At 44.7% G+C, this 27,244-nt stretch overlaps 1 protein-coding gene across 1 annotated transcript; it reads right to left on the bottom strand.

Annotated features, from left to right (window-relative positions):
- CFAP53 (cilia and flagella associated protein 53) lies at positions 1-27,244 on the bottom strand. Its single transcript, XM_082243564.1, has 8 exons — positions 27,146-27,244; positions 23,905-24,134; positions 15,019-15,192; positions 13,269-13,572; positions 5,430-5,648; positions 5,001-5,217; positions 1,674-1,776; positions 1-488 (listed from the first exon to the last, which is right to left on the bottom strand). Exons 1-8 carry the CDS (start codon positions 27,221-27,223, stop codon positions 248-250), a joined length of 1,566 nt encoding a protein of 521 aa, XP_082099690.1. The 5' UTR covers positions 27,224-27,244; the 3' UTR covers positions 1-247.

Raw genomic sequence — 27,244 nt, 5'->3', positions numbered from 1 at the left:
CCGAGCCAGAGAACACAATTAATGTGACAGTTACATTCCTGGCATGTGGTTTAGATCTGCTGTAATGTATCTGCCCTCTTGGGATATTAAATATCGCTACTTGTCCTGGTAACAATAGACACCAATACAATTCTGACAGAGGTTCTAACTGAGAGGGAGGTTCTCTGTTTTCCCTACTCTATCCAAAAGGTAAAAAAAGGTGTGGGTGGAGTTGCACTTTAAATTCAATTTGATAGGATGGGCAGGATTACTGGGGCAGCCAGTCTTTAGGGCTGGAGATGCGTGTCCTTCTCAAGGGGTGGATGTGCTCCTGGTGGACGTACGGTCTTGACAGGATGTCTTGCAACTTCTGCTGGTAGGATTTTTCCACCTGTAATCCAGATTCAAACTCTCGGCGCTCCTCCTCTTTCTCTGCCTCCCGCAACTGTTGCTGGTACGCCACCTGAGAGAGAAGCTGCTGCTGGTACTGTTGGGCCGTCTTCACCTTCCTGTGGGTACAGTCATCAAAACAACATTACTATATAACAAGCTATATTAAATTCCTGCTGCCAAAGCCGACATGAAAAACTGATACAAATACAGGTTTTATACTTCTCTCATGGAGTTTGTAGATTTTCACTTGTTTTTGAGGAAACGCTCCTCAAAGAGTTCAGAGAAGGGCAATTTTTTTACTAAATGGTATGGAGGACCTCAGCTATGAGGAATGGTTTCATTTATTTATTACAGGTTCTTATATAGCACAGTGAATTTACGCAGTGCTTTACATATAAATATATTGTACATTCACGTAAGTCCCTGTCCTCAAGGAGCTTATAGTCTAAGGTCCCTAACTAAACAGATGCCTATATTAGAGCAAGGAGAAAACAATTTCTCCTTGCTCTAATATACTCCCCCACAGGCACAGACTTAATAGTGTGCATTGGATGACAGGTGGTAGCCAAAAGCAAAGAATTCCCAGCACATTCCTTACGGAAGGTGCGGGAATGGTCCCTAACTCACATTCATTAATACACATACTAGGGCCAATTAACTTACCAGCATGTCTTTGGAGTGTCGGAGGAAACCCAAGTACCTAGAGGAATTCCAAACAGGCATGTGGAGAACATGAAACTCCAGGCAAGTAGTGCCGTGGTTGGGATTTGAATTGACAACTGTAGTGCTGCTAGGTGGAAGTGCTCACCACTGAGCCACTGTGCTGCCCTCATTCTTCAAAAAGGCTATGATCAGTGCCCGTACAAGGTCTTATTTTGCATTGTGTTTCTTTGGACAAAAAGGGGTTGAATTACTAAAACTGGAGAGTGGAAAATCTGGTGCAGCTCTGTAAAGAAACCAATCAGCTTCCAGGTTTTTTTTTTTGTCAAAGCTTAATTGAACAAGTTGAAGTTAGAAGCTTATTGGCTACCATGCAAGCTGCAGCAGATTCTGTGCACGCCAGTTTTTATAAATCAACCTCAACATGTCCTACTAATGTGTCTTTAAACTGCGCCAAAGTAGGACAAATATGGCCTTTACTGCCCTTTGAATGCATACGTTTGAATGAAAAATGCTGCATTAGACTAGAATGTCTGTCGACATGACCCTTTAGCTGGCAAGAAATAAATATAAAAAAATACATCTACACATGCATACAATAGATCAAATGCTCGAATTTAAGTTTTGTTTGATAGCTCTACCTGGTATTCCTCTCCATCTCAAGCTGTTTGTGTTCTGCCACGGCTTTTTCCAAAAGTTCCTTATCCCGGGCCAGTTCTTCCTGTTCTCTGGCATTTCTATTCACTAGAAAAACAAAAAGAGGAGAAGTGTTCAGTAACCGGTGAGGAGTTTCAAGAGCAGAACAAAAGCTGGACTGTCATTAGGAACACAATCAGCCAGTGAACTATCCAACGATTACTGTAATTGAGGAAGGACTGCTTCCCAGATGAACAGGCACTTCTGTCGCCTAAGGGCTCAGCTGTCACCGCTCTTCATCTCAATATATATATATATATATATATATATATATATATATATATATATATATATAATCTTCCGCTTTCTGTTCTGACACCCTTAAAGTGGTTCTAAAGTCAAAATGTTTTTTACCTTAATGCATTCCGTGCATTAAAGTAAAAAAATGTTCCAGTAGTTGTATCGCACCTGCCCCACCAATCCAAACACTTACCTGAGTCCTCTCTCGATCCAGCGCTGTCCCATCTGCTGTCTCTCTTCCTTTTATCACATGACACAGAGGCAGCAGCAGGAGCCATTGGCCTCTGCTGCTGTCAATCAAATCCTTTGAGGAGGGAGCAGGAGGTGTCTATGAAAGCACACAGCCCCACTTGGTAACATGCCCGCATGAGTGCCCCCTCAGCATAGGGCTTGCTGAGGGGGCACTCAGGGAAGAGGAGGAGTGGGGAGCATTAGTGGGGAAGCCCAGTACAGGAGCTAAGCGGCTCTGTGCAAGTATAACATGTTTATTATTTTAGGAAAAAAAATTAAACAAACTATCTTAAGGCTACATTCACACCTGAGCGTAGCGTTTTCGGGCGTTTTTTACCGCGATTTTACCGCGATTTTTACAGCGATTTACAGGCGTTTTTTGTGCAGGCGTCTTTAGATTGAATAGAAACCAATGGAAAACGCCTGTAATCTGCCCAAAAAGAAGCTCAAGTACTTTATTGAGCGTTGGGCGTTTTGCTCACAGCGTCAAAACGCTCAGATGTGAACAGGGGCCATTGAAATGAATAGGATTTGTCTTGTTGGGCGTTTTGAGAGCTGATCCTAGAGCAGAAAAACTCCCCAAAAACGCCCCAAAACGCCTACATGTGAATGGAGCCTTATTCAAAAAAATAACAATAGAAATTGTTTTATATGTCTAGTCAATAGGGATGTGGCTACTATATGTGAGTACAATGAGCCAACAATTTTCTACTTTTTAAAAAAATAACAATAGAAATTGGGTATGACTTGGGAAAATGTGTGCCTAAAGGCTACCATACATGGCTCAATTTTCTGTCGTTCATCCCACAGACTAAAGAAGGAAAAAATGTATGAATTTCTCCATTCAGTGTGAATGGAGGAATCTGCACTGCCAGTTATTGTTTTTAGGCAGCTGCAACATCCATGGCTGCATAAAATACAATGGCGTTGTCAAGACGTGACTGCATCTGATAGGATGCAGTTACTGTTCAGCCAATAATTTTCCACCTGGCTCAGTTGAATTTTAAAGTGGCTCTAACTGTTCCCGGGTGGATGGCGAACCTGATGGGGGGGGGGGGTAGTTCACGTGGGTTTTTACCCACTGTTGTTTTGTATTGTTGTTGTTTTGCAACTCGCCCTACGCTGCAAAATGTTTTTCTTTTTTCTTGTTAAAAGCAATAAATAAAAACAGAGGGTAAAGATCAATGTGTGTGTGCTGGAGGAAAGACAGAGGGTAAAGATCAATGTGTGTGTGCTGGAGGAAGGATGGAGGGTAAAGACCAATGTGTGTGTTCTGGAGGAGGGATATGGGTGATGACCAATGTGTGTGTGCTGGAGAAAGGACAGAGGGTAAAGACCAATGTGTGTGTGCTGGAGAAAGGACAGAGGGTAAAGACCAATGTATGTGTGCTGGAGAAAGGACAGAGGGTAAAGACCAATGTGTGTGTGCTGGAGAAAGGACAGAGGGTAAAGACCAATGTATGTGTGCTGGAGAAAGGACAGAGGGTAAAGACCAATGTGTGTGTTCTGGGGGAGGGATATTAGTGATGACCAATGTGTGTGTGCTGGAGGAGGGATACTATTAAAGACCGGCATTTGCATTGGGCTGAAATTGGTATTTCACTGGTGAAATACCAATGTGTGTGTGCTGGAGGAGGGATATGGGTAAAGACCATTACGTTGTGATGGAAGCAGGATTTCACTGCGAAAGCACCAATGTGTGTGTGCTGGAGGAAGAATAAAGTGTAAATACCTATTTGTGTGTGCTGGAGAAGGGATATGGGTAAATACAATTGTGTTGTGCTGAAAGTGGGATTTCACTGGGGAAATACCAATGTGTGTGTGCTGGAGGAAGGATAGAGGATTAAGACCAATGTGTATGTGCTGGAGGAGGGATATGAGTAAAGACCACTGTGTGTGTGCTGGAGGAGGGATATGAGTAAAGACCACTGTGTGTGTGCTGGAAAAGGAATACAGGGTAAAGACCATTGTGTTGTGCTGGAAGCAGGATTTCACTGGGAAAACACCAATGTGTGTGTGCTGGAGGGGGGGGGGGGGGTTAGAGGGTAATGACCAACGTGTGTGTGCTGGAGAAGGGATATGGGTAGATACCATTGTGTTTTGCGGAAAGTGGGATTTTACTGGGGAAATACCAATGTGCATGTGCTGGAGGAAGGATGGAGGGTAAAGACCAATGTGTGTGTGCTGGAGGAGGGATATGGGTAAAGACCACTGTGTGTGTGCTGGAGGAGGGATATGGGTAAAGACCACTGTGTGTGTGCTGGAGGAGGGATATGGGTAAAGACCAATGTGTGTGTGCTGGAGGAGGGATATGGGTAAAGACCACTGTGTGTGTGTGCTGGAGGAGGGATACATGGTAAAGACCATTATGTTGTGATGGATTTGGTATTTCACTGGGGAAATACCAATGTCTTTGTGCTGGAGGAAGAATTTGGGTAAAGACCAATGTGTGTGTGCTGGAGGAGGGATACAAGATAAAGACCATTGTGTTGTGCTGAAATTGGTATTTGACTGGGAAAACAGCAATGTGTGTGTGTTGGAGGAGGGATAGAATAAATAATCTATGTGCTGGAGATGTCATGTCACTGGGGAAGGACCAGGAAGGGGCAGAACTTAGAAATTATATAGTACAGGATATATAAATTAGTCGTTAAGTTATGGTCATGTAAACCAATGCATACTGACGCTGCTACATTTGGCCTGGGCAACTTGGCTTTAATGACATAATGACATCTGGTCATAAAAAGGTTAAAAACAGGCAAACACATATAAAGAAGACTCTAGTCAATGTATTTCCTTACACTTCTCTTGGATCTGGAGTCTTCGGGTGTCCATGACATCCTTCATGAGCCGATTCCTGGCCTCTTTCTCCAGCCGCAGCTGTTCTGCCCTCTTGGCCCATGATTTCTCCAGCTCAGTCTCGATCAGCTTGTCCATCTCCCTCTCCTGTCTCTTCTCCTCCTCCAGCTGTTGGGCCAGATACTGACGGTAGATCTGCTGTTCTTTCTGCAGCTCCATCTAAACATACAAACAAAAGTCACTTATTACAGCACCCTGGCAGACAGTGAGTGGGCAAAAAAAATTGGAAAATGTAAGCAAAAAGAAATGTAGACAAGGCCTGACTTTCCTCTCTGAGTTATGTAAATAACAAGACTGGCTAAACAGAACAAATATTCAGATGAAATTTCAGGTTTGGCCATCGCTCTTGCTCAGTTTAATATAATCTTCACCTTCCTCTGGCGCTTCTCCTCTGTATCATCATGAGAGTCTTGCATGATCTGCTCCATGATCTTCATGTCAAGTGCTAGTTCCTCCTGCTGGTCTCGGGCCAATCGCTTCATCTTCAGGCGGATGGAATGGTCCAGCATGTTCCTGACCTGAGACTGTTTCTGCTGCTTTTCCCGCAAAGCGCGTTCATCCTCCATCTTCATGAGCTTCCGCTGCTCGGCCTGTCACAGGGACATTAATATCGTTGTTATATGAGGAAGAACTCCACATAACACTGTTAGGATAATTCAGAGACAGTTCACCCAATTAGAAAAAATGCTCCAATCCCCTAAAACAATATTAGCTTTGTCTGGTGGTGGGCAGCAAGATTCTTGCATATTAACTACTCTCCAGACTTGTATAAAGTACTCGAAATTTCTACTTGAGTAAAAGTACAAGTGCTCGATCAAAAAGTGACTTGAGTAGAAGTGGAAGTGCTCGCAGAAAAAGTTACTTAAGTAGAAGTACTAAAGTATTCAACATTTTTTTTACTTAAGTATTGCAAGTAGTTTTTTCAAAAAATTTGCTACTTAAGTACTAAAAGTAAAAAGTACCAGTAGTTTTGAAAAAAAATTTCTACTCAAGTACTGAAAGTAGAAGTACAAGTACTGTGTTATGTAGTTATTAAAGAAAGAAGTCAAAAGTTTGAACATCATATCGTTTTTTATTATTTCAAATGATTTATTCAAATGATTAACCTGTGTTTGTTAGTAGTTTCTTGATGCACTTTAAGCACTGTAGCACCATTTATTTGTTTGTTTCATATTTTCTTTTTATTGGAAAGATTTGGTATAGCAGCTTTTATTATACACAGCCTTTATTTTCGTATGCGCTGATTTACAAATGACATTATACACATTTTTTTGAGCTTTATGCAACCTGCCATCTACTGTTCTGGCAGTGGTAATTTTTTTAAAAGTAACGAGTAACTATGCAGCACAAAAAAAAAATACTTGAGTAGAAGTATCGAAATCATCGAAAAAATGTAGTGAAGTAAAAGTAGAAGTAAGAGAAAAAAATTCTACTCTAGGAAAGTACAGATACCGCATTTCGGTACTTAAGTACAGTACTTAAGTAGTTCTACTTCGTTACTATACATCTCTGCTACTCTCCCACTGCAAGAAAAGAAGGTAAAAGTCTGCAAAGGCTACAATTAAAGTAGAGTTCTAGGCTAAACCTAAAACCTAATTAGTCTTAAAAACATCCCCTCCCCCTACTAACACCTATGCTGACTAACCTGTCTAATAAAGATGTACATACTTACCTATTTTCTGCCCGCTCTGGTCACATGACCCCCTATGTCAGCCAGTGGTGGCTACAGGGAAGAGGAGAGAGCACTCAACAATGGCTGGAATTCCTTGAAGCGGTGACATCACCCATAGGGCTCATAGGCCCATCCAATGTTGGCCCTCCCTCCTCTCCCCTGCAGCCGCCACTGTCTGACACAGGGGAGCCACATCATGCATTGGACCGGAGCAGCCTGAAAATTGGCAAGTATATACATCTCTCTTGTATAGGTTAGCAAGCATGATGTTAGGATGGGGGGAAGGAGTATTTTTAAGACTGGTTAGGTTTCGCTGGAAGTCTACTTAAGGCCCCTTTCACACTTTGTGCGACTTGTCCTGTGACTTGGGACTGCAAAGTCGCATGACAAGTCATACTCCATGATTTCCAATGAGTACCGTTCATATCTGTGCAACTTCAAGTTACAACGACTCCAAAGTAGTCCCTGCACTTCTTTGGTCTGACTTTGTTGCGTTTTGAGGTCTATAGACCTCAACATCAAACAGGCGTTGCTTTAAGTCCAGTCACAATTGCAGCAAAATCACACGACTTTTAGCTCTCACGAGTGTGAAAGGGGCCTTAAAGATGTTACCTCTTTGTTTTAAAATCTATTAACTTTTTTTTTTTAACCACTTCAGCCCTCGCACCTGTACACCCCTTATGGATGTGAACAATTTTTACATTTCCACTACAGACCAGCAATAGCTTTGTCATAATATATATATAATATTGGCAATCCTGACTTGTAAAAAATGCATTTTGTTTTTTTATTTTGACCTGTGTTAGTTATTTATTTACTTATTTTTTTTTTTTAGAAAGGAGTAGCTTTACTTCAATAAAAAGTATACATTTTATACTATACCTATAATAAATAAATAAAAAAATCTGTCCTGTTTAATATGACACCAAAACAATGTTTCTGGTATACATCATGGCAACAGTATTTGCAAATGAAAAACTGAATTTTTGTTTTTTTAATTTATCATTTGTTTTAACCACTTCCCGACCGCCCTATAGGCAAATGAAGGTGGGAATGTGGTTGTATTATCCCGACCGGACGTCATATGACGGCGGCAGGATAATACAGCTCTGCACGCCCCCCGGGGGCGCGCAGAGCGGCGATCGGTGATGCGAGGTGTCAGTCTGACTCCCTGCACCTCCGATCTCGGTAAAGAGCCTACTGACGTAGGCTCTTTACCATGTGACCAGCCGTGTCCAATCACGCTGGTCACATAGTAAACAGGAAGAGCCATTGATCGGCTTTCCTTAGTTCGTGCCTGACAGGCACGAGTAAAGGAGCGCCGATCGGCAGGTCCCCTGACAGGGGGGGGGGGGGTTGGCACTGGTAATCAGATCATTGATTACCAGTGCAGACCCTCGGGGGGGGGGGGTGCCACTAGAACCACCAGGGATGCCCACCCATGACCCCAGGGATGCCCACCTATGACCCCAGGGATGCCCACTATGGCCACCAGGGATAGCAATCAGGGCTCAGGGAGCCCCCCATTGCCCTCCCCATCAGTGCTACCCACCAGTGCCCTCCCTATCAGTGCTGCCCACCAGTGCCCATCATTGCCATCTATCAGTGTCGCCCACCAGTGCCCATTATTGCCCACCAGTGCCGCCTATCAGTGCCCATTAGCGCCCATCAGTGCCGCCCGTCAGTGCCGATCAGTGACGCCTATCAGTGCCCATCAGTGCCCACCAGTGCCGCCTAGTGCCCATCAGTGCCACCTATCAATGCCCATCAGTGCCACCTATCAGTGCCCATCAATGCCGCCTATCAGTGCCCAGCAGTGCCGCCTATCAGTGCCCACCAATGCTGCATATCAGTGCTACTTATCAGTGCCACATATCAGTGCCTATCAGTGCCGCCTATCAGAGCCGCCTATCAGTGCCACCCCATCAGAGCCACCCCATCAGTGCCTGTCAGTGCAGTCTCATCAGTGCAGGAAAAAACTTATTTATTTACAAAATTGTATAACATAAACAAAAAAACTTTTTTTTTTTTCAAACTTCTCGGTCTATTTTTATTTGTTTAGCAAAAAGGAAAAAACCCAGAGGTGATCAAATACCACCAAAAGAAAGCTCTATTTGTGGGGGGGAAATGACATAAATTTGGTGTAGGTACAGTGTTGCATGACCACGCAATTATCATTCAAAATGCAACAGCGCTAAAAGGGGAAAATTGGCCTGGGCAGGAAGGGGGTGAAAGTGCCCTGTATTGAAGTGGTTAGTGCAACAAATCGAAACAAAAATAATACACAAAATAATGAAATCGAAAAAATAAAAAAGGTAAATAATAGTAAAAGAAATTATCAGCTAAAAAAATAATAGCGCTAAGAGAAAGGAAGGAAAGGGTTAATCAAAATTGATTGCTGTTAACAAGAGGTTAAATCAGAATTCATTAAACATTTTTCATGTAAGGTTTCTTAAACTGATGTAATATGCAGATCAAAGGGCACACTTTTCATCTACTGTATGTAAATGAAATAGCAAATACAATGAAACAATACATTGATTGTATTTACTAAAAGACACTTGCAGACTATCTGCAGGTGTAATTTTACACAGGAGTGGCTACATTGTGACAACCGCTTCTGCTATGCTATGTAGCAATTCCTGGCTTTCGTTTTGCCAACCAGTAATTTTTGATAATAGTGGCGGGGGAAATGCAGCTGGGGAAGAGGAGATATGCCATAGAAACTCCATGTCATAGACTTTAGCCTCCTTCGCCTAAAATACAACTAAGGCTGGGTTCACACATACTGTATGCAATGCGGGAACCAGCGCGATTCTTGTGCGGGTTCCCACTTCCCATCTAACTCGCAGGCAGTTCACGCTGCACTCTACGAACCGCAGAAAGTTAATGACACCTCCACATTGGTTCGCAAATCGCAGTGGGAACTGTGAAATGCTACAGGAATCGGATCGCATGGGTGTGAACATGTATGCGATCCGATTCCAGTGTGAACCATAAAAAGGGTCCTGTACCATTTTGGTCGGAATGCAATGCAAACTGTATGGCTGAATTTGCATCGCACATATATCGCATGTGATCTGCACAGCAATGCGGTGGGAACCCAGCCTAAAGGCAAAACTTTTTTTCGTGTAGTTTTGGATGGAGTGGAGAGGGATTAGAACACCTGTCAGTTTTTATTGCTGTCTGTGTCCCCATTAGGGAGATTCCCAGTGGCGGCTGGTGCTCAAAATTTTTGGGGGGGCGCAAACAGAAAAATTTAATAGGCATTGCTTTGCGGCAAAAAACGCTGTAAAAAATTTTGTGACTTTGAGGTCACAAAAGTGTGAAAGGGGCCTTCAGTAATTAAAGTATAGCGTGCCCCATTTCAATGCAGAGAGACCAGCATGCCCCCTTTTCAATGCACAGAGACCAGCGTGCCCCCTTTCAATGCACAGAGACCAGCGTGCCCCCTTTCAATGCACAGAGACCAGCGTGCCCCCTTTCAATGCACAGAGATCAGCGTGCCCCCTTTCAATGCACAGAGATCAGCGTGCCCCCTTTCAATGCAGAGACCAGCGTGCCCCCTTCAATGCAGAGATGCCAGCGTGCCCCCTTTAATGCAGAGATACCAGTGTGCCCCCTTTCAATGCAGAGATACCAGCTTCCTGATTGGCCGGGAGGAGGATCCGTGTGACAATAGCGAATTTTCATTCACTATTGTCACACAATGGGTGGGCTCGGGGCGCACTGCTCTGCGCCCCGGGTCCACCCTTTGCTGAAGCCTATTAGAGCGTCTGGCTCTAATCAGGTGATTCAAAAAGAAAAAAAAAACCCATTGAACTCCATGCGTCCGGCGCCCCGCATGTAGATTAGGGGGCCGGACGCATGGATAGGGGGGGCGGCGCCCCTGCGCCCCCATCGCACCGGCCGCCACTGGAGATTCCCCCTCTCTAATTGTCCTGTTTACCATTTATTATTGAAAGTGAAAAAAATCCCAAATTATGGGTTGTCCTTAGAAAAGTAATAGAGGGGAAATCCTTCAAAGGGAACACTAGTTCTGGTGACCAGGGGGTCCCCAAGGGATTCTCTCAATTTGCAGGGATTTACTTTCACTTCAGCAGTTAGTGACAAATAAATTCCTAAACAATTCCTGACAAGCTGGAATTATCATAAAGTGTATCTAGTATTGATGGTTGGTGAATGTGCATTCTTAATACGCTGTTTGTGGTGGAGCAAGTTTTAAAGAAAATTAATTAATGATTTCATAAGCACAGTGATTGGATTGTTCTGTGAAGACTCTGACACTTCTTTATGGAACTTTTACTTTGGGCTGTTTGATTTATGTTGAATATCACATTAGATGACACTATATATGTATATATTTTTTTTTTTTTTTTGAGTTAGCGCCACACCTTTAATTTTTTTTTTGTTACAATTTACTTTCGCTTCCTGTTTGGCTATGGGGCAGGAAGTCAAGGTAAATCTCCCCAATGGGACACAGATGGCACAAAATAAACTGACAGGGGTTATGACAATCCCTTACTCTATCCAAAAAGAGAAAAAAAAAAAAAATGTTGGCCTGTAGTTCTACTTTAACCACATTAAGACCGCCCACCGCAGATTTACTCGCTCATCCATGTCTTTATGGACCTTGCTTTGTGCACTGAGGCGCAGTGATGTTAAAACAGGAAGGGGTCATCTCCAAACTGTTCCCACAAAGTTGGGAGCATGAAATTGTCCAAAATGTCTTGGTATGCTGACACCTTAACCACATTAAGATTGCCCGCCGCAGATTTCCTGCGGCAGGCAGCCTCTTCTGAGCGAACCGACGTAGCCCTATGTCAGTCACGCAAGTGGTTCTGGGGGGCGAGCATGCGCCGACACGCTCCTGCCCCCACTAGGCAGCGGGGATGCCAATGCACGGGACCAGCGGCACCAATTGCCACCAGCCATCCACTATCGCTTTCCGCTGAGAGAGAAGTACAGTCAGCTGTTGTAAACACAGCTGACCGTTCTCTCTGAAATGATCACAGAGCGCCTGTGATCCTGCTATATAGGAACACAGGTCTCTATGATCATTTCACAAGCCCAACCGACATACAGTTAATAAACACTCTCCTAGGCTCACACTTAACCCTTTGATCACCCCTAGGTTAACCCCTTCCCTGCCAGTGTCAATATTACAGTAACAGAACATATTTTTAGCACAGATTACTGTAGTAATGTCACTGGTCCCCCCAAAAGTGCCAAAAATGTCAGTTAGAGGTCCGATCTGTCAGTCGAAATCTCTCTAAAAATCGCAAATCGCCACCATTACTAGTAAAAATAAATAAAAATGACAAATCTTTCCCCTAGTTAGTAGACGTGATAACTTTTGCACAAACCAATCAATATACGCTTATTGTGATTTTTTTTTACCAAAAATATGTAGCAGAATACAAATTGGCCTAAAAGGGTGAACAATTTTGATTTTTAATTTTTTGGGGAATGTTATATAGCAGAATGTGAAAAATATTATTTTTTTTCATAAATGTTGCTCTTTTTTGTTTATAGCGCAAAAAAAAAAAAAATTGCAGAGGTGATCAAATGCCACTAAAAGAAAGCTCTATTTGTGGGGAAAAAAGGACTTCAATCTTATTTGAGTACAGCGTCGCACGACCATGCAATTTTCCGTTAAAGTAACGCAGTGCCGAATCGCAAAAAATGGGCTGGTCATTAAGGGGGCAAATCCTTCTGGTCAAGAAGTGATTAAGGTCCTTAAAGCCCCGTACACACGAACCGATCGTCGGCCGAACGATCGGCCGTCTTTTGTCCAGGGCTGTCATGTCTGTTGAAAAGTGCAAAAGACTGCACACGAATTTTGTCGGCCAACAACAGCCGACTGCAGAAGTGATGTCATGTGATGGTTAACTTTCCTGGTCTTTTTTCTTTTCTGAGCATGCCCAGTCTTGCTAATCGGCTGTCTGTCGGCCGAAATCTGTACTGACTGGCGAACAATCGGCCGTTCTGGTGTTGGCCAACAAAAATTTTAATGCCTGCACGACAGATTCTGTTCAGCCAAAAATGCGCTGTTGGCTGTCGGAAGCATCATACTAACAAGCCTACTATCGGCCGATCGGTCGTCGGCCGAATATTTACGGCCGACAATCGGTACGTGTGCACGGGGCTTAAGTGGTTAAAAAGTGATCGTGCCTAAAGCACAGGTGTAGTACTACCAACAATTGCATACCCTGCTTTGCAGCTAATATGCAGCAAAAAATAAAGAAATAAAAAGATCCAACACACCACCCTTCTTAGTGTGCGCCGCATTTGTACTGGCACTCCAAAGCACTTACTGAACACATCTCCTTTGCAGTGTTCCCAAAAATGTTGTAGGCCCTATTTTTTTCCATTGTGATGTGACAACCTGGCAGGGTGTGAATGAGCCCTTATGTTTCCGAAAATGTTTCTCTAACCGCCCAGCCTACATTTGAAAATTTAGCACAGTCTCCCTTTAAAACAAAACTCCCCTTTTAGATACAACTGCCGTCCCCTGTAAGAATCTCTGGATCATTACCAGTAAGTGGGCCTCCTCCTCCTTGAGCCTTTTCTCCTCCATTCTCTGAGCCTCCACGGCTGCTCTCTGGGCTTGGAGGACATCCAGCATTTCCCGGTTCAGCTCTATGTGTCTTTGGGTTTTCCTCTCCTCATTCTCCACTTTGGCCAATCGGTCTTTCTCCCAGAGCTCAGCAAACAGGTTCTCTTCCTCCTTCCTCTGCTTCTCCAACTCCTCTTTCAGTGCCAGCTGTGCCATCCTCTCTGTACACACCTCGTTCTGGTGCATCCGTGACCTCAGAGCCCGCAGCTCCTCACACTGCTCCCTGAAACAACATCCTGGGGTCACCAATTTGGCAGGGGATGCGGTGTATTACTCATTATTGTCTGGTACATTTCTTATCCCTATTCTCTTCATAAAGCATACCCCCAGCTTGGTGTCCCTGTCTCCACTGACACCAGTGATCTTCCCTCACTTCCTGTCTCAGAGACACAACAGGAAATGAATGGAAATCTCCCCAAAGTCAGATGACCTGAACCCTACCCCTGAAGAAGTGGCCACCCACCATGCTACAGGTCAGGGCTTCTAAGCACCACAGCACCCCGCACCTTGTAGTTTATTAACTCATTCCTTAGCCCAAATCGTTCTTCCCTCCTTTTTAGTGGCCCACTAGGTTATTTCCAATTAACCCTTTCCATTTCCTCATTACTTTCTTTTTTGTCCTAAAGTTGCTACATACCTTTTAACACCAAGTACATTACTATGGGAGGGGGGTTCTTTACCAAAACTGGAGAGTGCAAAATCTGGTGCAGCTCGGCATAGAAACCAATCAGCTTCCAGGTTTTTTGGTCAAAGCCTAATTGAACAAGCAGAAGCTAGAAGCCGATTGTCTACCATGCACAGCTGCACCAGATTCTGAGTGCCCTGGTTTTAGTAAGTCAACCCCAGTAGCACGGGGTTGCGCAGCATGGGGGGGGGGGGGGTTCTTTAACAAAACTAGAGAGTGAAAAATCTGGTGCGGCTCTGCATAGAAACCAATCAGCTTCCAGGTTTTTTAGTCAAGGGGGGGTGGGGGGGGGTTCTTTACCAAAACTTGAGAGTGAAAAATCTGGTGCGGCTCTGCATAGAAACCAATCAGCTTCCAGGTTTTTAGTCAGGGGGGGGGGGGGTTCTTTACCAAAACTAGAGAGTGAAAAATCTGGTGCAGCTCTGCATAGAAACCAATCAGCTTCCAGGTTTTTTTAGTCAAAGCTTAATTGAACAAGCAGAAGCTAGAAGCTGATTGGCTACCATGCACAGCTGCACCAGATTTTGAGTGCTCAAGTTTTAGTAAGTCAACCCCAGTAGCACGGACTCAGGGTGGAATTTACTGAAAGTGGAGCACTCAGAATCTGGTGAAGCCGTGCTTGGCAGCCAATCAGCTTCTAGCTTCAGTTTGTTTAAATTAAACTTTGACCATAAAACCTGGAAGCCGATTGGTTTCTTTGCAGAGCTTCACCAGACTTTGAACTCCCCAGTTTTAGTAAATCAACATTGAAGTATCCAAAATGCCCCAAGCCACGAATGTGTGGGTCATAAGAGCTTGCACTCTATAAATGAATGTCACTGCAAGAAGTGGGCACACTACTAAACACATTCTTATCACCTTCTATTTAGAATTTGCTCACCTACAGCCACTGTTCCCATTTTTTCCAAGCAACCCCCTGACCAAAGTATTTCTACAATTTAATGACTCATGCTGGGCTCCGATAGTGATGCGGTCATGTGTTACCTGAACTGCTGGTCCCGTTTTTCTGCCACCAGTGCCAGTCTTTCCTTCTCTCGTCTTTCTCGGAGGCTCCTGGCTCTCTCCCTCATCTTAGCCTGCCTCTCCAGGGTGGTCTCCTCCATGGACTCCATCTCTTGGATGTACTTCAGCTCCTCAGTTTCCAGCAAGGCCTTCAGTCTGCCTCATAAAACAATAGAATAAGTAAAGCCAGTGTGTGAACCCGAATTCCTTCCTGAACCTTGAGGACCCATTTTCATTGAACGGCTGCAGTAACACGCATTATGTACTGCATTACCTGTGCTGAGTTAGGGCAGCTGATTAAAAATAATAGGTTGCTATCCTGGAAAATCATAGCGGGGCAAAGAAGAGGCTTTTCTGATTAATACTGGTAACAGCTGGTACCTTGCGCTGTCTGCCAGGAGTTTTAGTTTTACCATTTAAAAACGAAGAACAGGTTCACTTTAAGAAACCAATACACCCAAATATTGTGGGCAATTTATTACCTTTAGAGTGTCTGTTATCAATAAAGCTGTATTAAACCCAAATGCAAACATCCATTATATTGCAGCTTATTAGTGCTTAGATGTGACGGCTGCATTTGTTTTCTTTTTTAGGCCTTCTTTCCTTTATTTTGATCTGGTGATCCGGTCAGTAAGTCTGTTGTTTTTCAACAGATCAAGCCGTCCTGCAGTTGTAACAGTTAGAGCGTTGAAACAACCTATTTAACTATGACAGGGGTGCTTACAATGGTCAGCTTTTACTTATTTATTTAAAACCTTTATTCCAGGAGGATTAAAAAAAAAAAAAGGTTTTAACTGCTTAAAAATGTTAGCTGGAGTTTGGCTTTAGATTTAGTGTATCTAAATCTGCCAGTACATCCAACACTTCCCTCCCGCCAGAGTAACAATGCTGCTGTCCAATGGTGTTGCTCCTTCATTCAGAAAGGAATTGGTGTAGGAAGGAGGGGTTTGGGTTCCTGGAGAACTGGGCTGACTTCTCAGTCGGCTACCGGCTCTTTAGTAAGGATGGGCTGCACCTTAATGGGGACGGTACAGCTCTTTTGGGGAGAAAGATGGCCACCAAGTTGGAGGGGCTTTTAAACTAGGAGACGGGGGGGAGGGCTCAGAAGTAGAGTCAGTCAGGAGGAAGCAGAGGACTGAAGGCAGCTGTAGTGTCAGCAGCGACAGTAGGTCCACAAGGTCAATTGGCAGGTCTGTGCGGGAGAACCTCAGACCAAACAGGAATAAACATAACCGCCAATTGCGCTTAACTTCCTTAAAACTAAGAGGGGTATATGCTAATGCCAGGAGCCTAGCTAATAAAATGGATGAGTTGGAAATGTTAGTACATGAGGAGGACATAGACCTTGTGGGAATAACAGAGACTTGGTTCGACCCCTCACATGACTGGCTGGCCAATATCCAAGGGTATTCGGTGTACCGGAAGGACAGGGTAGGAAAAAGAGGGGGAGGGGTATGTCTCTATGTCAAGAACAATATAAAGGTGACAGAAAGGAGTGACATTACGGATGGGATGAGCATGGATTTAGAATCTGTGTGGGTTGAACTCCATAGGGAAGGAGAAAAGGGGAAAGTAATTGTGGGGGTTTGCTATAGGCCACCTAACCAAGGGGAGGAGGTAGAGCTGGAATTTTTAGCACTAATGGGTAAAGTGGCAAAATTGGGATCAGTCATCGTATTGGGGGACTTCAATTACCCCGACATTGACTGGGAAGAGGGGACTGCACACTCACAGAAGGCCCGCCTATTCACGGAAACCTTACTGGATAATTACATGTCACAGTTGGTGGATTCCCCCACCAGAGAAAACGCAGTCCTGGATCTATTGCTCACTAATGACCCAGACATAATCTCGGAGGTAGGAGTCCAGGACAACCTGGGCTCTAGCGATCACAGGATGATCACATTTAGTGTAAATAACAACATAACAAGACAAGTGGGGAACATAAGAACCCTAAACTTCAGAAGGGCAAACTTTCCAAAATTGTACTCATTGATGGAAAAGGTAAACTGGGACCAAACCCTGGGATCCCTGACCACAGAGGAAAAATGGGAATGCTTTAGGAACATATTAGGCAAAGGCATCTTGCAGTGCATTCCTATGGGAAATAAATTTAGAAGAGACAAAGCCAAACCTGGCTGGCTAAACCGTAGCGTTAAAAAACTTATTAGGGGGAAAAAATTGGCCTTCAAGAAGTATAAATCAGAGGGCACAGTATCGGCTTTCGAGCAATACAAGGAGGCAAATAAGAAAAGTAAACAAGAAATCAAGATGGCTAAAATCAACTTTGAGAGACAAATAGCGGAGGATAGTAAAAAAAACCCAAAGAAATTCTTTAAATATATCAACAGCAAAAAAACTAAGGCAGAGCATATTGCACACATAATTAACAATGATGGGAGGATGGTTACAGAGGACACTGAAAAAGCAACCGTGCTAAATGCTTTTTTCTCGTCAGTCTTTACACAGGAAAAGGAGGGGTACACTGACCATGACTGTATGGTTAGTAGTAATAAACAGGACTTGCCACCATGGCTAACAGAGGGGGAAATCAGGGAAAGGCTGGATAAACTTAACACAAACAAATCACCAGGACCGGATGGCATACATCCGGGAGTACTCAAGGAACTCAGTAAAGTTATATCGAGACCACTGTTCCTGATCTTTGCTGACAGTATTAGGACAGGAGATGTACCAGGGGATTGGAAGAAAGCTAACGTGATTCCGATATTCAAAAAGGGCCAGAGGCATATCCCGGGAAATTATAGGCCTGTCAGTTTGACATCAGTAGTATGTAAACTTCTGGAGGGGATGATAAGGGACTATATTGTAGAGTTTGCTAAGGACAACAACATCATCAGCAGTAATCAGCACGGGTTTACAAATGGGCGTTCTTGTCAAACCAATCTCCTTACATTCTACGAGGAGGTGAGCTGTGAGCTAGATAGGGGGAGACCAGTGGATGTGGTGTACTTGGATTTCGCTAAGGCGTTTGATACAGTTCCCCACAAGCGCTTAATTTATAAAATAAGGTCTGCAGGTATCGATAGCAGGGTTTGCTCTTGGATACGGAACTGGCTAAAAAGGCGGGTCCAAAGGGTAGTAATAAACAGCGCATACTCAGACTGGTCTGAGGTGGTAAGCGGGGTCCCCCAAGGCTCAGTCCTGGGACCAACCTTGTTCAATTTATTCATAAACAACATTGAGGTCGGGATCAGTAGTTCGATATCAGTTTTTGCAGATGACACAAAATTGGGCAGGGCAATAACAGCACAGCATGAAGCAGATATCCTACAGAATGACCTGGACAAAATAACAGAGTGGGCAACGACATGGCAAATGAGGTTTAACGTGGAGAAGTGTAAGGTTTTGCACTTGGGGACTAAAAACATAAAATCACAATACACGTTAGGAGGGGAGCCCTTGGGGGAATCAAAAATGGAGAAGGATCTGGGAGTATTGGTTGATGATAGATTAGGAAACAGCATGCAATGTCAAGCGGCAGCTTCCAAAGCCAACAGAATATTAGCATGCATAAAGAAAGGGATGCATTCCAGAGATAAGACTATAATCCTTCCACTTTATAAAACTCTGGTCCGACCGCATCTGGAGTATTCCGTCCAGTTCTGGTCGCCAGTCCTCAGGAGGGATGTGTTGGAGCTGGAGAGAGTCCAGAGAAGGGCAACTAAACTAATTAGGGGATTGGAGGACCTTGACTATGAAGAGCGTCTACAATCACTCGATTTATTCTCCCTGGAGAAGAGACGTCTGAGGGGGGACATGATAGCAATTTATAAATATCTTAATGGGGATCCCAGCTTAGAAAAAAAGCTGTTCATTCGAAGGGATTGCATGAGGACTCGAGGGCATACAATGCGATTAGAGGAGAAGCGTTTTAACCTCAGGCAACGCGGGGGGTTCTTTACTGTTAGGGCAACAAGATTGTGGAATTCTCTACCACAAGAGGTGGTTTCTGCGGGTAATATGGTGGCTTTCAAAAGACTCTTAGACTTACATCTCAAGGATCAGAACATTCAGGGGTATGGGAGATGATTACAGCCACACATGCCTACACAGGTTGAACTGGATGGACTATTGTCTTTATTCAACCTCACCTACTATGTAACTATGTAACTATGTAACTATGTAAAGTAGACCACGGGTGTCGAACCTTTTGACTTTCCTGGGCCACATTAGTAGAAGAGGAATCTTCTTACACTAACAATACAACAATGATTTGAATATCGGCTGGTTCAGCAGGTATAAGCCAACATTCGTGTGTACAGCAGCCAGTCTCACAACCAGCTTCCGTCGAACGGGCATGCTAGAAAACCAGCATCTGACCTGCAGCCAATCAACATTGGTAGCCAATGGCTGTGAACGCTGATCAGTGTGTTCTGGTGGGGAGGGAAGTCCATCGAGGCCTTTTGCAATATCACTTATGAAGAAGTCCCCCTGTCTGAACACAATAGCACAGTGGGGGAGATCGCTGGAATAACATTGCATGTTAGTACGGCGATCTGTTAGGTTTTTTGGGAGTGTGTGTGCCAGGCTTACAGATACCTGATGAGCAGAAAAAGAAAGGATCTGATTTCAACAATATGCTGTGTGGGGAGGTAGAGGGGGGTTGTGAGTGTGCAATTGAAATCTGGGGGGGGGGGAACCCCTCTAGATCCAGTCATGTGGCACTGATGTCATAGGGATTTGGGAGGGGGTTAGCAAGGGTAGACAACTTGACAAATTCGTCTTTTTATGGTGATGGATGTCAGTTTTGTTTACATTAAATTGTGTGATTTTGATACACTGTGATTTAACTTTTTCAATAAACTTGTAAAAACTTTTTTCCTTATTAACCCCATCCATGCCACTTACTCTCAGTAGGTAGCCACTACACTGTTGAGAGAACACTACGTCCTCTCACCAAACATATTTTTTTGGCAAGTGGCACTTACTTGCCTGGGGTGTCCCTGCATTTGCTGCTGCCGATGCTATGCCAAACAAGGCATTCCCGGCATCCCTACAGTCATGCCTGTGTTAGGCTTGTCAATGCCAGCCACTGCCACGGCTGCTATGTCATGCAAGGCACCCCCAGCATCCCTCCAGACATGCCCGGGCCATATGCCTAACTCTCTTGGGCCACATGGGGCCTGCAAGGCATCCCCAGCAACACTCCAGACATGCCCGGGCCGCATGCCTAACTCTCTTGTGCCACATGTGGCCTGCAAGGCATCCCCAGCATCCCTCCAGATGTGCCCTGGCCGCGTGCCTAAAGCCCCGTACACACGCGTCGAAAATTGGCAGGGAATTTTCGTCCGACGACCAAACTGCCGATTTTCGGCTTGTTAGTATGATGCTTCCGACAACCGACTCCGACTTTTCGGCCAAAAAAATTCTGGTGTGCAGGCTATAAAATTTTTGTTGGCCGTCAACATAACGGGCCGATTTTCGTGCAGTCAGTACAGATTTCGACAGGGAAAAATCTGATGAGCAAGACTGGGCATGCTCAGTGAAGAAAGAACACAAAGAAAGCAAACCAACACATGACATTACTTCTGAAGTAGAATTTTGTTGGGCGAGAAAATTCATGTGCAGTCTAGGCACATTCCAACCAACAAAACACCACTCTGGACAAAAGACGGACGATTGGTCGGCCGATAATCGTTGCGTGTGTACGGGGCTTTATTCTCCTGGGTCACATGGGGCCCGCAGGCCACAGGTTGGACTCCCCTTATTGTAGGCACTCTGATACAAGAGGTGTATTACTGGCCAGATCACTAGGTGAAAACAGAGGTGAAAATGCATAAAAAAGAAAACAAATGCAGCCACCACATCTAATGATTGATAAGTAGCAATATTTTCCATTTTTGGTTTTGGGTTTAGACACTGCTTTAACAATGAAATATACTGCATGCATTTACTGGCCAATAGTAACTCTTGAATATGTATCTTAATTCAGTTTAAAGGGTCATTTGCACTTGCGGTTAGGGGGCAGTAAAACCCTGGGGGTTTAAGCGTTCAGCCGACACTACCACCTTCAAGCGAATGGGACTTCTTTATAATGGTTTCACATTCACGCATAATGCATGTTGTGGTGGCACAGTTGTCACGCATTTAGGGAGTTAAAACAGGCAGCGAGGAGACAATACAATGTCTCCTTACTGTCTGTCAAATGCTCTATGAAGAGCGATCCGCATTTGAATCGCTCTTCAGACACCGCCGTAAGTTTAAACAAGCCCTAAATCTGGTCGTAATGCCAGTCCCTTTGTGTTCCTCCAGCATTCTGACCATGCCAGGCACAGAAGCAGATCTGTGATGGGATGGTCAGTTTACATGCAAACACATGCCGTGACTTTAGCTTTGTGGTCAGCCTGGCTAGCACACCCCCCTGCCTAGTCCTCCGTATACCACACAAACTAACTCCATGATAACTTTTTTAAATCATGTGAAATTTGTGAAATATTTCCAATGTCAAAGAATGCAACTAGAGGAAGAAAAATGCTGACTATGACCCTAAGAACACCATCCCTACAGTCAAGCGCAGAGGTGGAAACATTATGCTCTGGGGCTGCTTCTCTGCTAAAGGTAAAGGCTGACTGTACCCCATTGAGGGGCCATGATTGTAAAATCTTGGGTGACAACCTTCTCCCCTCAGCCAGAACACTAAAGATGGGTCATGAATGGGTCTTCCAGCATGACAATGACCCAAACATACCGCCAAGGCAACAAAGGAGTGGCTCAAGAAGAAGCACATTACAGTCATGGAGTGGCCTAGTCAGTCTCCAGACCTTAATCCTATAGAAAATTTATGCAAGCGACAGCCAAGGAACCTTAAGGATTTAGAGAAGATCTGTAAAGAAGAATGGACCAAAATCCCTCCTGAGATGTGTGCAAACCTGGTAACCAACTGCATAAAACGTCTTACCTCTGTGCTTGCCAACAAGGGTTTCTCCACCAAGTACTAAGTCATGTTTTGCTTGAGGATCAAATACTTCTTTTACTCACTGAACTGCAACTCAATTTATAACATTGGTATTGTGTGTTTTTCTGGATTTTTGGTTGATATTCTGTCTCTATCATTTAATATACAGTGGGTACAGGAAGTATTCAGACCCCCTTAAATTTTTCACTCTTTGTTATATTGCAGCCATTTGCTAAAATCATTTAAGTTCATTCTTCTTCCTGAATGTACACATAGCACCCCATACTGACAGAAAAACACAGAATTGTTGACATTGTTGCAGATTTATTAAAAAAGAAAAACTGAAATATCACATGGTCCTAAGTATTCAGACCCTTTGCTCAGTATTTAGTAGAAGCCCCCTTTTGATCTAATACAGCCAGGAGTCTTTTTGGGAAAGATGCAACAAGTCTTTCACACCTGGATTTGGGGATCCTCTGCCATTCCTCCTTGCAGATCCTCTCCAGTTCTGTCAGGTTGGATGGTAAACGTTGGTGGACAGCCATTTTTAGATCTCTCCAGAGATGCTCAATTGGGTTTAAGTCAGGGCTCTGGCTGGGCCATTCAAGAACAGTCACGGAGTTGTTGTGAAGCCACTCCTTCGTTATTTTAGCTGTGTGCTTAGGGTCATTGTCTTGTTGGAAGGTAAACCTTCGGCCCAGTCTGAGGTCCAGAGCACTCTGGAGAAGGTTTTTGTCCAGGATATCCCTGTACTTGGCCGCATTCATCTTTCCCTCGATTGCAACCGGTCGTCCTGTCCCTGCAGCTGAAAAACACCCCCACAGCATGATGCTGCCACCACCATGCTTCACTGTTGGGACTGTATTGGACAGGTGATGAGCAGTGCCTGGTTTTCTCCACACATACCGCTTAGAATTAAGGCCAAAAAGTTCTATTTTGGTCTCATCAGACCAGAGAATCTTATTTCTCACCATCTTGGAGTCCTTCAGGTGTTTTTTAGCGAACTCCATGCGGGCTTTCATGTGTCTTACACTGAGGAGAGGCTTCCGTCGGGCCACTCTGCCATAAAGCCCCGACTGGTGGAGGGCTGCAGTGATGGTTGACTTTCTACAACTTTCTCCCATCTCCTGACTGCATCTCTGGAGCTCAGCCACAGTGATCTTTGGGTTCTTCTTTACCTCTCTCACCAAGGCTCTTCTCCACCGATAGCTCAGTTTGGCCGGACGGCCAGCTCTAGGAAGGGTTCTGGTCGTCCCAAACGTCTTCCATTTGAGGATTATGGAGGCCACTGTGCTCTTAGGAACCTTAAGTGCATCAGAAATCTTTTTGTAACCTTGGCCAGATCTGTGCCTTGCCACAATTCTGTCTCTGAGCTCTTCAGGCAGTTCATTTGACCTCATGATTCTCATTTGCTCTGACATGCATTGTGATCTGGAAGGTCTTATATAGACAGGTGTGTGGCTTTCCTAATCAAGTCCAATCAGTATAATCAAACACAGCTGGACTCAAATGAAGGTGTAGAACCATCTCAAGGATGATCAGAAGAAATGGAAAGCACCTGAGTTAAATATATGAGTGTCACAGCAAAGGGTCTGAATACTTAGGACCATGTGATATTTCAGTTTTTCTTTTTTAATAAATCTGCAACAATGTCAACAATTCTGTGTTTTTCTGTCAGTATGGGGTGCTATGTGTACATTCATGAGGAAGAAGAATGAACCTAAATGATTTTAGCAAATGGCTGCAATATAACAAAGAGTGAAAAATTTAAGGGGGTCTGAATACTTTCCGTACCCACTGTACACCTATAATAAAAATTATAGACCCTTCATTTCCTTGTAAGTGGACAAACTCACAAAATGTGCAGGGGATCAAATAATTATTTCCCCCACTGTATTACATTTTTTGATCTTGGGTGTAGAGACACTTTAATGAGTAGTAATAATGACCTGTCTCTGCGTTCCTCAATCTCCCTCTGGTAATCCTCCATTGTCTCATTCACCTTCCTCTGGACCGTGTTGTGCAGAATCTTGTGATCAGTGAGCAGCTCCCATTTGCTCTTTAAACCTTTATAGTCGTTCTCCTTGGTGAAGGCCAACATCTGCTCACGCAGGTCATCGCGTTTCCTGCGCTCTAATGTGATGTAGTCATGTGGCCTGCTGGTGGGGAATTTGGCTTTCTGCATGGACAGGGAGAATAGAATCACTGATTAATTCATATCCAGCTTCACATTTTACAGAGAAATGTTGCCAAAAAAAGAAGAAAGTAGGCTTAGGCTAGCTGTAAAATCTTTTCTTTTTCTTAGTACACATTAAAAAGCTCCATTAGTTTTCCCCACATTTGTAAAGTAAAGTGGCTTTAGTGCTGATTCACACTGATGCGGTGCGGGAAACCGTATGTGATTCAGACAAGAAACTGCATCAGTGTGAACCGAGATACAAAGATGAAATATAATATGCTTATGTTATTAAAACTTTTATGGAAAAAAAAAAATAATAATATACCTATATTTGGTCTTCACAAATGCCTCCCCCCCACCCCTTCCCCATCAACAAGCTAAATGTTTGAGTGTCGGTTCACACTGATGTGGTACGGGATTTGCAGCGATTTCTGTGCGTTTCCCGCACCGCATCACAATTGCACTCCGTTCATGCAAACTGCTGCGGGTGTCAATGGTAAAGGATAACTAAAGGCAAAACCTTTTTTTTTTTAGTTTTGGATAGATTGAAGATGGATTAGAACACATGTCAGCCTGCATCCCCTTCACAGCCCAGGGCTCCAGTGAGTGACCCCTTTACATTACCCCTTTAGCCCCATGGACCCCTTTACATTACACAGCCCCCCCATGGACCATTTTACATTACACAGCCCCCCCATGGACCCCTATACATTACACAGCCCCCCCCCATGGACCCCTTTACATTACACAGCCCCCCCATGGACCCCTTTACATTACACAGCCCCCCCATGGACAACTTTACATTACACAGCCCCCCATGGACCCCTAACATTACACAGCCCCCCATGGACCCCTTACATTACATAGCCCCCCATGGACCTCTTTACATTACACAGCCCCCACATGGACCCCTTTACATTACACAGCCCCCCATGGACCCCTATACATTACACAGCCCCCCATGGACAACTTTACATTACACAGCCCCCCATGGACCCCTCACATTACACAGCCCCCCCATGGACCCCTTTACATTACACAGCCCCCCAATGAACCCTTTTACATTACACAGCCCCCCCATGGGCCCCTTTACAATAGACAGCACCCTATGGAACCCTTTACAATACACAGCCCCCCCATGGACCACTTTACATTACACAGCCCCCCATGGACCCCTTTACATTACAAATCCCCCCCATGGACCCCTTTACGTTACACAGTCCCCGATGGACACCTTTACACAGCACCCCCCCCCCCCCACCTACCTATGGACCCCTTCACATTATACAGCTCCTCCCAGCTCTCCCCCTCCCTACTTTATTCGGGAATGCTGCATGCAGAGCAGGAGACACATAAGGGAGCGGAGCAGAGAGCAGGAGCCACTATGGCAGAACGAAACCACAGCCCTAAATAGACAGCGCAAGCTGCTGGAGTTAACTTTCCAAGGTAACAGCAGGTGATTGGTTGCTAGGGGGTCCTAGCAACCAATCACCTGCTTGTTAACTTAGAAAATTAACTCTGGCAGTTCCCGCTGTCTATTCAGTGCTGCTGTTTCCCTCTCTCCCGTTCTGCCTCAGTGCCTCCTGGTCCGTTCACCTGTGTTAGTGAGCGGCAGAGGCAGTCCGGCAGCCGGCCCTGGGTGTCACCCCTCAGACGGGACACGGCCATCGGGAGTCTCGGGACTAATTCTTGGCTGGGGCTAGGTCGCTTGGCAGGTGGGGCCCCCCGGGCATGCCCAATGCGGTAAGATGGCCCTGTGTAAACATCTTTCCATGATGCAGAGGGCAGCACTGACAAGATAACCTCACCATTGCTCTCTGTATCAATACATTATGAATGAAAGGCATCATGATTGCGCCAGTCTACTGTCCTCCAAATTTTAGGGGGGCTGGACTATGGCCAGTGTGAGTAGAAAATGCCCTGGCATCTGTGGGAGTAAACAATGTCATAGGCCTGGTGGTCAGTGGGAGAACAAAAATATACATCATTGGTGTCAGTGGGAGGAATAGTGCCCCATCATTGGTGTCAGTGGAAGGAATAGTGTCCCATCATTGGTATTAGTGGAAGGAATAGTGTCCCATCATTGGTATTAGTGGAAGGAATAGTGCCCCATCATTGGTGTCAGTGGAAGGAATAGTGTCCCATCATTGGTGTCAGTGGAAGGAATAGTGCCCCATCATTGATATTAGTGGGAGGAATAGTGCCCCATCATTGGTGTCGATGGGGGAAATAGTGCCCCATCATTGTTGTCAGTGGGAGGAATAGTGCCCCATCATTGGTGTCAGTGGGAGGAATTGTGCCCCATCATTGATGTCAGTGGGAGGAATAGTGCCCCATCATTGGTGTCAGTGGGAGGAATAGTGCCCCATCATTGGTGTCAGTGGAAGGAATAGTGCCCCATCATTGGTGTCAGTGGGAGGAATAGTGCCCCATCATTGGTGTCAGTGGAAGGAATAGTGTCCCATCATTGGTGTCAGTGGAAGGAATAGTGTCCCATCATTGGTGTCAGTGGAAGGAATAGTGCCCCATCAATGGTATCAGTGGGAGGAATAGTGCCCCTTCAATGGTATCAGTGGGAGAAACAGTGCCCCATCGATGTTATCAGTGGGGGGGGGGGGACGGTACCCCATCTTTGGTGCCAGTGGAAGGAATAGCATCCCAAGGTCTGGATAAAGGCAAGCAAAGGGGCCGCAGTTTAGAGATCCCTGCCACATTGCATTGGTAAAATGCCTTCTGCCTTCTAAGCTGAGTGATATCAGGGAGTCATTCAACCCGAAAAAACCGAAGACATCTTGTAATGAAAACAAAAACACTGTGGCAGACAGCTTTGAACTTAGGGTAACTATTGCAGCATGAGCAGCTTATCTATTTTAATCACTGCAAAGGGGCCCTTTTAATTAAAACATAATTTTCCTGGAGCTGGGCTTTCTAGTTGCAATGATGAATATATGGTTTGTGTTAGCGGAATCTAACCTTGTCATCTCTTAAGCCTTAGAAAATGTAGGACTTACCACGGCCACTGAATGAGGGGTCGGCCCGGTCACCTCCCTGCAGCGCAGTGGTCTGCTCCTTTGGCTTAGCATCATCATGGCTCCCTCTAATCAGATGTC

This window comes from Pelophylax lessonae (assembly GCF_965119305.1).
Source record: "Pelophylax lessonae genome assembly, chromosome: 1".
Classification (NCBI taxonomy): Eukaryota; Metazoa; Chordata; class Amphibia; order Anura; family Ranidae; genus Pelophylax; species Pelophylax lessonae.
Note: the sequence above shows the minus strand (reverse complement) of the source record. Positions and strands in the feature narration are given on the sequence as shown.

Bases quoted from the DNA above. Each gene is read 5' to 3' on its own strand.
- CFAP53 (XM_082243564.1), bottom strand. From the start codon at position 27,223: ATGATGATGCTAAGCCAAAGGAGCAGACCACTGCGCTGCAGGGAGGTG. The intron at 24,135-27,145 runs GTAAGTCCTACA...CTGTCCATGCAG, and splicing joins CCCCTCATTCAGTGGCCGTG to AAAGCCAAATTCCCCACCAG. The intron at 5,649-13,268 runs GTAATGATCCAG...TCCCTGTGACAG, and splicing joins AGGAGGAGGCCCACTTACTG to GCCGAGCAGCGGAAGCTCAT.